The 16,318-nt window shown below is 52.6% G+C and overlaps 1 protein-coding gene across 3 annotated transcripts in view; it reads right to left on the reverse strand.

The window, feature by feature from the left end:
- ELMO1 (engulfment and cell motility 1) overlaps positions 1-16,318 on the reverse strand; it is a 211,655-nt gene that overhangs the window by 45,163 nt on the left and 150,174 nt on the right. For 2 of the 3 annotated variants that reach the window (XM_029048924.1, XM_029048923.1), the window contains one exon: positions 12,856-12,992. In XM_029048924.1, the coding sequence (XP_028904757.1) occupies positions 12,856-12,992 (137 nt within the window). Of the gene's footprint in view, positions 1-7,503; positions 7,778-12,855; positions 12,993-16,318 lie in introns of those variants that run through there. The other variant, XM_029048925.2, reaches the window with a different exon arrangement.

The following is a 16,318-nucleotide window of genomic DNA, read 5'->3' on the forward strand; positions in this document are numbered from 1 at the left end:
CACACACACACACACACACACACACACACACACACACACAAATCATCCCTCTAGACTGTAAGCTCCTTATGGGCAGAGAACATATCTATCAACGTATCTATCGTACTGTACTCTCCCGAGTGTTTAGTACAGTGCTCCGCGCACAATGTGTTCTATAAATAAACACTGATTGATCGATTGAGTGATTGATTGAATATATGATCTGGCTTCTGAATTACCACAAGAATCTACCCTTTCTGCCCACCGGGGCCCGATTTCCTACCGCATTTACTGGATTTTGTCGACTGATTTCCACAGAGCCAAAAAAGAGGGGGGGGGTTAGGAAGAAAACCTCCTAAGACTGTTTAATCTGTGGGTTAATAGGCGTGGAAGCTGATGGGCCTTTTCTGAGAGTGAGTAAGCCACGCGAACCGGTCTCAAATAGGAGAGTCCTAATTAGTGATGATGATGGTGGTGATGGTACAGTTCTCTGAACACATTGAACCCTCAGTAAGTACATACCATTGATGATGATGACAAAAGAATTAGTAGATATGAACCCTGCCCTCGAGGAATTGACATGTTAATGGGGAAGACAGACACTGAAAAACAAAATTATAGGTAGGGGGAAGCCACAGAGTTTACAGATCTGGCCATTTGGACAAAAGGAGTAATGGGGTAGGGGTTGCCGTGCTGAAGTAGCTGTTCGTTGGGGAAGATAGGGAGTGGGGAGATGAGAGATGAATCTGGGAAGACTTCCTGGAGGAGATGTGATTTCAAAAGGGTTTGAAGATCTCCAGCTGTGGAGGAGGAAGCAGGGCTCTGGAGTTGAATTCCCTCATTTGGGGAAAAAGTGGGGTTGTGGTTTATGACCTTTACAGCCACACTTCGCCCTCCTCAGTCAATGGTGTGTTGCGAGTGCTTACTCTGCGCAGAGCACTGTAGCAAGTGCTTGGGCGATTAGGATTCCATAGAGTAGGTAGGCTCGATTCCCACCCCAAAGACTAAGTTTCCAACTTTTTGCTTTATAGGGTACCAGCATCTCACCAAAAGTGGAAACAGTGTGGTCTGGTGGAAAGAGCAAAGCCTGAGAGTCTGTGGACGTGGGTTCTAATCCCAGCTCTGCCGCTAGCCCGGGCAAGTCACTGAACTTCCCCGTGCCTCAGTTCCATCATCTGTAAAATGGGAGTGAAGTATGGGTTCTCACTTCCCACTCAGTCTAACTCCGACTCCATGCGGGACGGGGACCGCGTCCGACCTTCGGTGGTATTTTCTGAACACTCACTATCCGCAAATGATCTTGTATAGGCTACAGTGCTTGGCCCACAGCGGACACCTCAACAGATACCACGATTGAGTAAATCACAAAAATATACCTAGTCGGTAAAGGTTTCCCGGAGGACAAAGGATTTTAGTAGGGTTTTGAAGAGGAGTGATCTGTTGGATACGAAGAGGGAGTTCCAGATAGGAGGGAGGTTGTGAGCAAAGGATTGACGGTGAGAGAGAGGAGATCAAAGCACAGTAAAGTAGGTTGATATTCGGGGAGCCAAGTGTGCGGGCTGGGTTGTAGTGGGAGAGGAGCGAGGGTAGGTAGGCGGGAGAGAGCTGGTTTCAATCGGTTGTATTTATCGAGTGCCTTCTGCGTGCGGAGCACTGTTCTAAGCGCTTGGGAGAGTACGGTATAATAGAGTTGGTAGACACTTTCCCTGCCCCCAACGAGCTCACAGTCTAGAGGGGGAGGCAGACATTAATATAAATAAATAAATTATGTATCACTCCATAAGTGCTTTGGGGCTGAGGGAGCAGTGAATAAAGGCAGAATTTAGGGATGACCCAGAAGGGAGGGGGAGAAGAGGAAATGAGGACTAGATGGGGAGAGCCTCTTGGAGACGTGCCTTTAATAAGGCTTTGAAAGTGGGGAGAGTAATTATATGTTGGGTATGAAGAGGGAGGGCATTTCAGGCCAGAGGCAGGACATCCCACCGCTCTCCATCTCCTTGCCCCCTCCTACCTCACCTCCCTTCTCTCCTTCTACAGCCCAGCCGGCACACTCCGCTCCTCTGCCGCTAACCTCCTCACGGTGCCTCGTCCTCGCCTGACCCGCCGCCGACCCTTGGCCCACGTCTTCCCTCTGACCCGGAATGCCCTCCCTCCTCATATCCGCCAAACTCTCTTCCCCTCTTCAAAGCCCTACTGAGAGCTCACCTCCTCCAGGAGGCCTCCCCGGACTGAGCCCCCCCTTTCCCTCTGCTCCTCCTTCACCCTCCCCATTGCCCCTACTCCCTCTCTCTGCTCTACCCCCTTCCCCACCCCCCAGCACTTGTGTATATTTGTACATATTTATTTCTCTATTTATTTTGTTAATGTGTATATAGAGTGTATGTGTATATATGTATGTAGAGAAGCAGCGTGGCTCAGTGGAAAGAGCCCGGGCTTGGGAATCAGAGGTCATGAGTTCGAATCCCGCCCCTGCCACTTGTCAGCTGTGTGACTGTGGGCAAGTCACTTAACTTCTCTGTGCCTCAGTTACCTCATCTGTAAAATGGGGATTAACTGTGAGCCTCCCGTGGGACAACATGATTATCCTGTATCTCCCCCAGCGCTTAGAACAGTGCTCTGCACATAGTAAGCGCTTAACAAATACCAACATTATTATTATAGCTATGATTCTATTTATTTATTTTGATGGTATTAATGCCTGTCTACCTGTTTTGTATTGTTGTCTGTCTCCCCCTTCTTCACTCTGAGGCCATAGTTGGGTAGAGACTGTCTCTACCTGTTGATGAATTGTACTTTCCAAGTGCTTAGTACAGTGCTCTGCACTCGATAAGCATTCAATAAATATGATTGAATTGACGAACGAATGAATGACAAAGGCAAGAGTTGGGTGGCGGCAAGATGGATGAGGTCGAGGTACAGTGAGTAGGTTGGCGTTAAATGAGCAAAGTGTGTGGGCTGGGATGTAGAAGGAGAGTAGTGAGGTGAGGTCACGGGGTTGGGGGGGAGTGATTGAGTATTTTTAAGCCTATGGTAAGGAGTTTCTGTCTGAAGCAGAGGTGGTTGGGCAATCACTGGAGATTCTTGAGAAACGGGGAACCACGGACTGAACAGTTCTGTAGAAAAATGACCCGGGCAGCGGTTTGAAGCATGGACGGGAGTGGGGAGATACAGGTGGCAGGGAGGCCAGCTAGGAGGCTGATGCAGTAATCTAAGCAGGATAGGCTAAGTGCTTAGATTAACACGGTAACAGTTTGGATGGAGAGGAAAGGGCGGATTTTAATGATGTTGTGAAGGTTGAACAGACAGGATTTAGTGACGGATTGAGTATGTGGGTTGAGTGACAGAGACGAGTAGGGGATCATGCCAAGGTTACGGGCTTTTGAGACAGAGAGGATGTTGGGGTTGGTCGTACTCTCCCAAGTGCTTAGTACAGTGCTCTGCACACAGTAAATGCTCAATAAATACAATTGAATGAACGAGCTTGCGGTCCAGAGGCAATCATATCTGCCTACAATGTGCAGAGCATTGAATCAAGTGCTTGGGAGAGTACATTGGAAGACACGTTCCCTGCCCACAGTGAGCTTACAGTCTGGAAAGGTTTGGTTCCGAGCCTGAGAGACGTTAAGAACAGCGTGTCCGTATCAGTGATGGCTCGGTTCCTCCTCCGTCCGACACTGGGGAAACAGCCCCCGCGGGAAGAAAGGGGATCCCCCAAATCACTGGGCTCCAGGCAGAGTCAAGCTGGAGAAGGAAAGGAAAGGGAGCAGAGGAGTCCTAGAAGGATGAGCCGGATCCAAGAGGCAGGACCCAGCATCCTCTTCTCAGTGGGAAGACCAAGCAAGCCTGGATTAGCAATCTGCTCACTTATCTGCCCCTGATGTTCCCCCAGCCATCGCTATTCAAGTTGGGTCATTTGGTTATTTCTTGTAATGGTATTTGTCAAGCACTTTCTGTGTGCCAGGCACAGTACTAAGCACTGGGGTAGATGCAAGCTAATCAGGTTGGACACAGTCCCTGCCCCACACTGGGGATTGTGATAATAATTACAATTATGGCATTTGTTAAGGGCTTACTATGTGCCCGGTACTGTACTAAATGCTCGGGTGGATACAAGCAAATCAGGTTGGACAGAATCCCTGTCTCACGTGGGGCTCACAGTCTCAAGCCCCATTTTTCAGATGAAGGAAATGAGGCACAGAGAAGTGAAGTGATTTGCCCAAGGTCACACAGCAGACAAGTGGCCAAAACGGGACTAGAACCCATGACCATCTGTCTCTCAGGCCCGTGCTCTACCCACTATACCATATTCATATCCATCTCACAGATGAGGTTACAGAGGCACAGGGAAGTTAAATGACTGGCCCAGGGTCACACAGAGGACAAATGGCGGATCTGGGATTAGAACCCAGGTCCTCTGACTGATTAAAATCCCCGGCCCTTGCTCTATCCCTTAGCCATGCTGCGCCAATCCCCACAAATGTCTGCACGAAGTACCCCAGAACAGCAGTACGGCTTTGTGGATAGACCATAGGTCTAGTAGTCAGAAGGACCTGGGTTCTAATCCTGGCACCGCCAACTTGTCTGCTGTGTGACCTTGGGCAAATCACTTCACTTCTCTGTGCCTCAGGTCCCTCATCTGTAAAATGGGGATTAAAACTGTAAGTCCCATGTGGGACATTTATCCATTTTGATGCTATTGATGCCTGTCTACTTGTTTTGTTTTGTTGTCTGTCCCCCACTTCTAAACTGTGAACCCTTTTTTGGGTAGGTATTGTCTCTATCTATTGCCGAATTGTACTTTCCAAGTGCTTAATACAGTGCTCTGCGCCCAGTAAGCGTTCATTAAATACGACTGAATGAATGACAGGGACTGAATACAACCGCTTGTATCTTCCTCAGCGCTTACTACAGTGCCTGGGATATAGTGAGCGCTTAAAAACAAACAAATAAACAGCACCTTTGAAACTTCATGCTCTTTTATCACTCTCCTTCTGGCCAATAGCCCTGTGAATTCAACTGACTGAAAAATCACCCGACTAGAATCAGTCACTGGTATTTACTGACCGCTTATCTTGTGCAGAGCACTGTGTTCTAAGCACATGGGAGAAGAAACTCTCCACAGTTCCTTCTCCAGCACCCTTCTAGGGTAGGATTTCCCTCGGGTCAATTTATAAGTCATTCAGCCAGTGGGCGAAGCCCATCAAAAGGAGAAGCCATTTTCAACTCCAAAGAGGGATTTGGGGCGAGGTGGAACCCACGTTTCCTTTGAGGGCCTACGGAGATGTCCCCAAGTGTCTCCTCACCCGACACGACAGCACGTTTCCTCAGAGGCTCCATTGCCACATTGCGACACTGCAGCGCTAGCGGGTTCTGGTCACACTCCAAAGGGTTCGTGGGTCGTGCCTGTAGCCCCCGAACCCCGCCCGACCCCTCCGGGAACAGAACTTTCTTACAGCGATGGCGCCTGACGGAACATCAGGTGTTTAGTCTGGGGCTGGGACAAGATGGCGGCTGAAAACCCCGGCAGCTCCATCCAGCCATGGAGTGGGCTCCCTTCGGCTCGAGTGGGGACCCCGGTTCAGCCCTTCCTGTGTCCTGGCCCAAGTTGGGGATGTTCCCTGGGTTAGGCTGAACCTTTTCTCCTTCCTCCTAATCCTTCCAGGACTTGTACTTCCCCATCTTTGAGGTCGGAAAACTCAGTGGATGTATCTCCCAGCTTGGCTAGAGTTGACTCTAGCTCACTGACACACCAGCTTGCCCTCAGACACCAAGGTCGGGGGTATTGGAAGGGGAAGAAGGAGAGGGAAAGGGAGAAAAAGAGGTGCGCTGTCACAAGGAATAGGCCACTTAGGGTCGGAAATCAGATGTGCAGGGAGGAGAGGGAGAGAGCAACGGCCATCCCTTCCCTGAGAGGGTCCATCCTCTTCGGCCGGCCACCTCTCCGTCCCGCTTCTGTGACAGTGACAGTCCACCACACTCCCCAGTGACCCACTTGAGTGTCTTACAGATGCCAAAGTCAGGAAGCTCTTCCTTATGTCTGAATGAAATCCTCTGCTGCCACAGTTTAGACCCACTTGCTCGAGTTTTTAAATTTCCTTAGGGGAAGCGGCGTGAGTAACTGCCCTTACGATACAATAGAGGAAGCAGCGTGGCCTATTGGATAGACCACGGGCCTGGGAGTCAGAGGTTGTGGGCTCTAATCTTGGTTCTGCCACTTGCCTGCTGCGTGACCTTGGGCAACTCACTTCTCTTCTCTGTACCTCAGTTTCCTCAACTGTAAAATGGGGATTCATTATCTTGTTTCCCTCCTTCTTGACTTTGAGCCCCAGGTGGGACCGTGAACCACCTGATGAATTTGCATCTACCCCAGCACTGAGAACAGTGTTCGACACAGAGTAAACACTGAATGAATACGGTCAAAAAATAAGATAGCCCTTCCAGGCTTAACCTTGAGCTTGACTCCCGCAGTCCCCTGCCCATTAATCCCCCCTTCCTTCCTCCCTTCCTCTCCCTTGCGCTTTCTCCTTTCTCTCTCCTCCCTCTCTCTTCTGTCTCTCTTTCTTTCTCTTCTCCCCCTGCCGGTCAGAAAGGCAGGGAGTGTGGGGATGCTGTGTGTGTTCCTGCTCTCTGAAAGACAATCTGGTGGATTTTCTGCCTAGAGCGATTTCAACCGCTCCTCTGTGGCCCTTAGGAGCTCAGCAGAATGGCTTCCTGGCCAGAGTTGAGGTGGTGGCACTGCCCACCCCAGAGCACGGAGGCTGAGAGTCCCAGGGGCTAGCCGGGGGGAGGTCCCACATCGCCGGACCGTGGGCGGTATCGGGAGGGTCAGCCCCCGGGGTCGTCTGCGCCCGAAGGCAGACGGGGCCGGAAGCGAGCCTTGGCCCCTCCGGAGGAAGAGCCCGGCTTCCACAGCTGACCCTGGCTCACCCGCTGGCGGCCCAGAGCCACCTGGAACCCTCTCTTCCGCCCTCTCGACCTTCTCGCGGCTCTCCCCGTCCCCGTTCCTTCCCACGCCGCCGGAGAACCTGTGAGGTCCCTGCTAGCGACTGACTGATCACCTCTCGGGTGCCAGCCGAGCCCCGGACGAAATTTCCCCGTGGGGCTCGGGGTCGACGTGGTGCGACAGAAATGATCCCCCCAGAGCCGAGGCCAGGTTCCGGCCAACGCCCCCTACGGCCCCCCCAGACCGGCTTTCTCCCCGACCCCTGTTCCTTTTTGCGGTGAGCTCAGCAGCGGCAGCCCGAAAGAGGAGGCTCAATCTTCCTCTCGGCGGGACTGAATCGGCTCGAGGAATCCACCCCGGCTCCTCCCGTGGGGAAACCCAAATGGGCTAGGCAGAGCCTCGGCGCGGCCAAGGGAGCGTGGCTTGCCAGGCGAGGCGGAGGGCACGGGCGGAGTGCCCCGGGCTAACCGGTCCGCACACCCCACGCCCCCGCCGGTTGAGACGACTTCGAGACCGAGCTTGAGCCCGCCCCCGGGGAGGCAAGGCGGGCGGTAGACCCGGAAAACGGGGGGCTTACTCACAGATTTCCGGGAAGGCCATCTTTCCCAGTTACAAATGGGGCTCCTCGGCGGCGAGACGACCCGCCCGAGGTCCGTCGGGGGGAGAACGGGCCGGGGGAGCAGATGGTGCCCGCCGCAGCTCTTGGGGAAAATCCGTTTGCGATGTCGCCATGTGAACCGAGCCCGGGACCCACCCCTCGGCCCGCCCGGAGAGCGGTCCAGGTCCGGCAAGGATCAGCGTGGAACGCCGCTCGTGTTTCGAGTGCCGGAGCCCAGCTGCGCTCCGATTGGCGAGAGGCGAGGCCGGGGCAGCCAATCGCAGCCCTCCCTCCCTTCCGGGGGAAATCCTGTTCATTCCTTGAGCATCTTCGGGGATCGGATTTTCGAAGGAGAGAGCCTCTTCCTCGTAGGACCACAGAGAGAAAGAGAATCCTCTCCTCTGCTCTGGGGTCCCTCTCCAACCCATCCCCCTTCCCCCCGTCTCCCCCATTTTCCCTCGCCCGCCCTGCCCCCTGAAAGGCCAGATAATAGACTGCAGATGGGGCCCCCCTATCCATCGGCCTCCACCTTGCCAGGGAGGAGGGAGGAGGGAGAAGGGGGAAGAAGGGGGCGGGGTGGAGGGGAACCGAGCTCAATAATTACTGATTCCGTCGCCATGGAAACAGGCTGGATGCAGCGAGCTGGATTTGTGTAGAACATCTGCTGCCAGACTCATAATCAACAGCAATCTCGTCCCGTTTCCCCTCATGACTTCTCTCTGATTGTGAGCTCGCCGCTTTCTCCCTCCCTCGCCCTCCCACCTGTCCGTCGAAGCCATCTTTGCGCCCGCATTGTCTCTCAGCCCGGACGTGTGGCGTGTGCCCTCGGCTACACCCTCCCGACGGCCCCGGAGCTGAGGGTCACCGTTCGCCTCCCATGTGCCCACGTGTGCCCCACACGCCTCACCCCCTTCCCCCCCCCCCAGGCCCGCACCCCTGCACACGCGCTCAGGCTGACGACTGGCACCATTGGCCGTTGGCAGCCGGAGTCGGGACGCTGGGCTGGACGCCCGGGTCGGGCCGTGAAAGCAGCCCCCGGGAGCTGGAGGGCCCGACGGAACTCTCTGAAGGGGGACGGCATCCAAGGGACCCCCTGCCCCAGGAGCTTTCCACCCTGAGATTCCCCGGGATCCTCCCCAAACTGCCCCCCGCACCCTGATTTCCTCGTGCGGTCGGCTGGCTCCGGGCCTCGGTCACAGTCTCGATCCCCATTTTACAGATGAGGTAACTGAGGCCCAGAGAAGTGAAGTGACTTGCCCAGGGTCACACAGAGCTGAGAGTGATACAAGCAAATCGGATTAGACACCGTCCCTGTTCCACATGGGGCTCCCAGTCTTAATCCCCATTTTACAGATGAGGTCAGTGAGGCGCGGAGAAATTCAACGGTGGTCCCCGCTGACAGACAGGATTGGGTCTCAGCTCTCTGCCTTTTTTAGAATTTAATGGTATAAGTTAAGCGCTTACTATGTGCCAGGCACTGTACTAAGCACTGAGATAGATACAAGAAAAACAGGTTGCACCCAGCCTCTCGCCCACATGGAGCTCAAAGTCTAAGTCAGAGGGAGAAGGACGTAATCCCCACTTTTACAGATGAGCTGAGGCAAAGAGAAGTTTAGTGACTTGCCCAAGGTCACACACATTGCTCTGTGCTCTAAGGAATTTTCACCCATGCCAAATGAGAGCTATTTTGAGGTAGGAGATTCCCATCACTCCTGGCCCACCAGACCCCATTCCCATTGGATCCCATACACACCTAGCAGATTCCAACCACGCAGTGCAGCTTCTCTAATCATTCATTTCACGACACAATTTTCCCTCTCTTTTGCATGGCCTATGCACTGAGAATCTCACCTCCAACCCTACAGGAGCCCGGGCTTCGGAGTCAGAGGTCCCTGGTTCTAATCCCGGCTCCGTCACTTATCAGCTGTGTGACTTTGGGCAAGTCACTTAACTTCTCTTTGTCTCAGTTACCTCATCTGTAAAATGGAGATTAAGACTGTGAGCCCCACATGGGACAACCTGATTACCTTGTATCTACTCCAGTGATTAGAACAGTGCTTAGCACATAGGAAGCGCTTCACAAATGCCATCATTATTATTATTATTACACAGCACCCGTGACCATATCCTTATACTTTGTTGCTTCCTCTACTAATTTATGTATTTGATTTGATTGTAATGTGTCTCCCCAGCGAGACAGTAAGCTCCTTGAGGGCAAGGATAATGCCTACCGACTAATTTTTTTATGGTATCTGTTAAGCACTTCTGTTGTGCCAGACACTGTACTAAGCATTGAGATAGATATAAGTCAATTAGGTTGGACACAGTCCATGTCCCCCATGGGGCTCACGGTCTTCATCCCCAATTTACAGAGGAGTGAACTGGCTCAGAGAAGTAAAGCGACTTGCCCAAGGGTCATACAGCAAACAAGTGGCAGAGCCAGGATTAGAAACTAGGTCCTTTCATTCATTCATTCATTCAATCGTATTTATTGAGTGCTTACTGTGTGCAGAGCTCTGTACTAAATGCTTGGAAAGTACAGTTCAGGAGTAAAGAGAGAAATCCCTGCCCACACCAAGCTTACAGTCTAGAAGGGGAAGTTCTTCCAACTCCCAGGCCCGTACTCTGTCCACTAGGCCATTCTGCTTCTCAACTGTCCTCTCCCAAGTGTTTAGTACAGTGCTCTGCCCACTATAAGTGCTCGGTAAAAAGCACAGATCCCACAGGCCCCCTCCTGATCCTAGGACTGTAAGCTTCCCTCTCGATTATAAACTCTCTGAGAGCAGGAAACCTACCTACCCACTTGGTTATACTGTACTCTCCCAAGCGCTGAGTACAGTGCTCTGCACACAGTTAGCGCTCAGTAAATACTATCGATTGATTAGTACACCAAAAAACATTCCAGCATTGCAGAAAGCTGGATCTGTTGTAGAAGTTCTCCCCCGTTCCCCGCTCCAGGGGAACGAAACGTTTCCATTTCTACACTGGTCTTCCTCCGGCCCCCATTAGGGGTGGGGGAAGTCTGTGCATTCTTGGCCCTGGACTGAAGCGCACCCACTTCTCCCCCTTTTCCCCCTCTCTACCCCCATCCCCGGGTGGGTTTCAGATGCCCAGGAAATATAAGGAGGGGTCCCAGCTGCGGAAAGTTTCGTCCGCTTTGTATGAGCTGCCGGGGAGCAGCTGGAGGATTATGCCAAGCTCGGTTGCTGTGGGCCCTGAAATCTTTCCACCTGGAAACTTTCCTGCAAAACAAACCCGGGATCCCGGGTCCCCCGGCTCTGACTTCCTTCTCACAAAGACTTCCTGGGGAACCTGGGCCAGAGCCAGCCAGTGGGGACAGGCAACTGACAAGACAAAGGAAATTACGAAGGATTCTGGATCTCCCCCAGCCCACGGGAATTGCGTCTCGCCTTCTCTTTCGGAAGTGCACTAAAAGAGGAATTGTCAACGGTGCCATTCATCATAACTCTGCTTCAGACCAGACCAAATCTCAGAGAAAATCCATCCTCTTTCAGTCTCCTCCTGCGGGGCTTGTCCTCTGGGGAGCAAGGCACCTGGCTCCGGGCATTTCGATCGGGACAATGGAAACTGGAATTGGTGGGCCCCTCTCCACCCTGCCCACTGCCACGTAGCCCCCTGGCATTAGTGAGGCTGAGGATTTGCCATCTGGAAGGAGAGCTGAAAATTCAGAGAGGGAGGGGTAGTGAAGGGGAGATTCCCCGGACCCTTTAACTCTGTGGGGGCAGAGGCACGATCCCTGGGGGCGATAGGGAGATAACAATAATTATGATATCTGTTAAGCGCTTACTATGTGCCAGACACCATACTAAGTGTTGGGAGGGATGCAAGAAAATCAGGTGGGACAGAGTCCCTGCCCCACATAGGGCTCACAGTCTCAATCCCCATTTTACAGATGAGGTAACTGAGGCACAAAGAAGTGAAGTGACTTGCTCATAGTCACAGCAGATAAGTGGCAGAGCCAGGATTAGAACAAATGACCCTCTGACTCCCCGGCCTGTGCTCTATTCACTACACCATGCTGCTTCTCTGGTGAAAGATGGTGAGATGATGATGCAGTTGGGGAGGGGGGCTTCTGCCCCGGCAACCTAACACCCCCTGAGTCGGTGCATTCAGTCCCACAGTACCGAGCTGTCCGGCTCCTCATCGGGGGCACAGGGAACCCACCCCCTGCTCCCCCGTCCACTCTCTTCTCCTCACCTGCCGAGTCCCTGTCTACTGTCCTCTCCTCATCCACCGCTCTCCTGTTCACTCCCCTCTCCTCACCCTCTGCTTCCTTGTCCACTCTCTTCTTCTCATCCTCTGGTCCCCTGGTCACTCTCCTCTCCTCAGCCGCTGCTCCCTTGTCCACTCTCTTCTTCTCATCTGCTGCTTCCCTGTCTGCTCTCTTCTCCTCGTCCACTGCTCCCTTCTCATGCACTGCTCGCCTGTCCACTCTCCTCTCCTCCCCCGGTGCTCCCCTGCCACTCACTTGTCCTCACCCGTTGCTCCCCTGTCCACTCTCTTCTTCTCACCTGCTGCCCACCTATCCACTCTCCTCTGACCCCCTGCTGCTCCTCTGTCCACACTCTTCTCCTCCCCTGCTCCTCCCCATCCACTCTCCTCTCCTCACCCGCTGCTCCCCGTTCATTCTCTTCTCCTCACCCACTCCTCTAAACTCTAAGGTTTTGTCCACAGGGAACATGTCTACCAATTCCGTATATTATACTCTCCAAAGTACAGTGTTTTGCACACGGTAAGTACTCAATAAATACAACGGATTGATCGCTGCCCTGTCCCCTCTCCTCCTCCGCTCCCGGCCGCCTCCCGCCCTGGTCTTCCCTGCCTTGAATCCCCTGCTCACACCATCCCCGAGACGTGGAACTCCTTCCCCGTCAGTCCTGACTCCCACTCCTTAGCTCTTTGCTCAAGGCTGCACTTCCTACCCCGAAGTCAGTGGGAAACACTTTGGAATGTCATGCCTGCTAATTCTCAGTGCTCCTGGATGCTAGGAAAATGGGAGACACTTTTTTTTTAAAGGCATTTGATAAGGGCTTACTATGTCCCAGGTACTGTACTAAGCGTTGAGGAGAATACAAGGAAATCGGGTTGGAAGCAGCTGCCGTCTCACGTGGGGCTCACACACAGTCCTACCCATTTTACAGACGAGGGAACCGAAACCCAGAGAGGTGAAGTGACTTGCCCACGGTCACGCAGCCGACGAATGACAGGACCGGGATCAGAACCCGGGTGCTTCTGACTCCCGGGACCGGGCTCTATCCCCCGGCCACCCCTTCTCTCTCGCCCCACATGCTGCGAGCCGGTGCCCCGCTCTTGCCTTGTTGAAGTCTTCGGACGTGGCCCTCATCTCCTTCCAGGTTTTGTTCAGCAGCTGGATGCAGATGCAGAAGAACTCCTCGAAGGATCTGTCGTGGGTGAAGAACATGGGGTGGAACTCGTTGCAGGTCTCGCTGGCTAGGAGGAGAAGGGGAAAGACATACAGCGTTGGGGAGGAGTCGGGCGGCGGATGACCGAGAGCGGGGCCTCGTGGCGTGGACGGGCCAGGGTCGGATGCCACTCCCGGTTTGTTCAATAATAATAATTGTGGTAATCGCTAAGCGCTTACCATTCTCAGCGTCGGGGTAGATACAAGGTAATCAGGTGGTCGCCCGTGGGGCTCACGATCTCAATCTCCATTTTACAGATGAGGGAACTGAGGCGCAGAAGTGAAGTGACTCACCCAAAGTCACACAGCAGATGAGCGGCAGAGCCGGGATTAGAACCCATGTCCTCTGATTCCCAAGTCTGTGCTCTTGCCACTAGGCCATGCGGCTTCAAACTCCTTGGGGAGGCAAAGGAGGCTTAGCGGATAGAACCCGGGCCTGGGAGTCAGAAGGACCTGGGTTCTAATCCTGCCTCCTCCGCATGGCTTTAAAGTACTCAGTCGCCTCGCCTCCTCCTACCTCACCTCACTGTTCTCCCTCACTATCCAGCCCGCACACGGTGAGTGCCCTATCTCGTTCATTCAATCGTATTTATTGAGCATCTGCTGTGTGCAGAGCACTGTCCTAAGCTCTCGGGAGAGCACAATAGAGCAGTGGCGATATTGAACTCACGCGGATATACAAAACCAGACGTCGGCGACACGATGAGCACGTGGGTGTGTTGGGGACACGTATAATGCTAACGTCGGTTCTGGAAAAAGCCGAGACAGTAGGGATATTCAGGGGCCAGCTAGCTGTGGGTGGCAGGTGCTGCTTTTGAGCTGGGAAGAAATGTCCTCTTGTTTTCTGGTTCGATGCCACCCGCGCTCCCCCCTCCCTCTCGGCCGCCTCGCTGCCCGCCTCGGGCAAGGGGAGGAAATGCCAACTTGCCCGGCACCCATCTTTGGACCGCTCAGACGCGTCCAGAGGCTACCCGGCCCTCTTTTCACTGTGCGTTTGCGGCTCTCTACCGTTCATCTTTCCAAAACTGTACATTCCTTGTGGGCAGAAATCACGGCCGCTGAATTTGCCGCACTGTACTGTCTGGAGGGTTTAGCCCAGTGCTCTGAACACAGTCGATCAGTCAACTATTAACTGAAGGGTTACTCTGTATAGAGCACTGCACTAAGCTTGTTGAGGGCGTGGGATGTGTCTGTTTATTGTTCTGTTGTCCTCTCCCAAGAACTTAGCACAGTGCTCTGCACATAGTAAGAGCTCAATAAATAATAATGATGGCATTTGTTTAGCGCTTACTATGTGCAGAGCACTATTCTAAGCACTGGGGATTTCCACTGCCCACCCCGCACGCTCCGCTCCTCCGCCGCCCACCTCCTCACCGTCCCCCGTTCTCGCCTATCCCGCCGTCGACCCCCGGGCCGCGTCCTCCCGCGGTCCCGGAACGCCCTCCCTCCTCCCCTCCGCCAAACTGATTCTCTTGCCCTCTTCGAAACCCTACTTAGAGCTCACCTCCTCCAAGAGGCCTTCCCAGACTGAGGGCCCCTTTTCCCTCTGCTCCCTCTACCCCCCACTTCACCTCTCCGCAGCTAAACCCTCTTCTCTCCCCTTTCCCTCTGCTCTTCCCCCTCTCCCGTCCCATCCCCTCGGCGCTGTACTCGTCCGCTCCACTGTATATATCTTCATTACCCTATTTATTTTGTTAATGAGATGCACGTCGCCTTGATTCTATTTATTTGCTATTGTTTTAATGAGATGTTCTTCCCCTTGACTCTATTTATTGCCACTGTTCTTGTCTGTCCGTCTCCCCCACTGAGACCGTAAGCCCGTCAGAGGGCAGGGACCGTCTCTATCTGTTACCGATTTGCACATTCCAAGCGCTTAGTACAGTGCTCTGCACGTAAGCGCTCAATAAATACTATTGAATGAATGAATGAATACAAAGCAATCGGGTTGTCCCACGTATGACTAACTGAATGTGCAGCCAGGTCTCAGCTTGAGAATTGAGAAGCGGCATGGTCTAGTGAATAGAACAAGGGCCTGGAAGTCAGAAGAACCTGGGGACTAGTCCCAACCCCACCCGTTGTCTGCTGTTTGACCTTGGGCAAATCATTTCACTTCTCCATGCCTCAGTTCCCTCATCTGTAAAATGGGGGTTAAGACATGTGGGACGGGGACTGTGTCCAACCTGATTAACGAGTATCCACCCCAGAGCTTAGTACAGTGCCTGGCATATAGTAAGCACTTAACAAATACCATAAAAAAAAATGTAGGTGGATGAAACTCCTTATCCACTCAGTTCTACCCTCTCACCTTCAAACCCTTCCTAGAAGTTATCTCCTCCTAAAGGTATTCCCTGCTTAAGGAGCAGCACCCACCTGAATCTCTTTACTTATCAATTGATTGAGTCATCCATTCTGTTATTCATTTCCATAGCTATTCTTCTATCTTCAGTGAAGCAGAGTAGTCTAGAGCAAAGAGCCTAGGTCTGGCAGTCAGAGGACTTGGGTTCTATTTCAGGCTCTGCCTCTCGTCTTCTGTGTGACCTCGGGCAAGACACTTCACTTCTCTGGGCTACAGATTCCTCATCTGTAAAATGGAGATTCAGTCCCACTGTTTCCTAGTTAAACCATGAACCTCATGGGGGACAGGGACTGTGACTATCTTGTCTCTAGCCCAGTGCTTAGTATAATGCCTGGTGGTTAGTAAGCACTTAATCAATATCATTATTATTACTAGGTCATATCCCTAATTTATTTATTTCTATAGACGTTCATCTCTCCCTCTACACTGCAAGCTCCTTTCTGCCTCTGTGGTATTGATTATACTCTCCCATGTGCTTTGTACAGTGCTCTGCACACAGTAAGCACTTAATAAATACCACTGACTGACCGATTAGTGTATATTAGCAATATGGGCCCACTTATTTCACCACGTTAGACTGTGAGTTCCTAAAAAGCAGGAATCTAGGAGGTTTTGGCATTAAAAAGGTGCAATATTGTTTTCCTCTCACTCTCTTAGTCCGCATTCCGTATTTTTGTGCTTATCGTCCGTCATTCTTATTTCCTCCTCCCTTGAGGTCGATGAGCTGCCGCGTGTTTTTAACTGCTGACTCCTCACCCTCTGTCTGCACTCCAGGATGTTAATGAGAATCACGCTAGGGGTATTTGTTAAGTGCTTAAAATGTGCCAATCACTTTACTAAGGGCTGGGGAGAGACCCACAGCCCAAGTAGGAAGGAGAAGTGATACTGAATCACTGAGGCCCAGAGAAGTAAAGTGACTCTGTCAAGGTCACACAGCAGGCACTTGTCTGTTGTGTGACCTTGGACAAGGGAAAGTTTAGGAGTGTGAGCCTCATGTGG

The sequence above is a fragment of the Ornithorhynchus anatinus genome, chromosome 21, assembly GCF_004115215.2.
Source record: "Ornithorhynchus anatinus isolate Pmale09 chromosome 21, mOrnAna1.pri.v4, whole genome shotgun sequence".
Lineage (NCBI taxonomy): Eukaryota > Metazoa > Chordata > Mammalia > Monotremata > Ornithorhynchidae > Ornithorhynchus > Ornithorhynchus anatinus.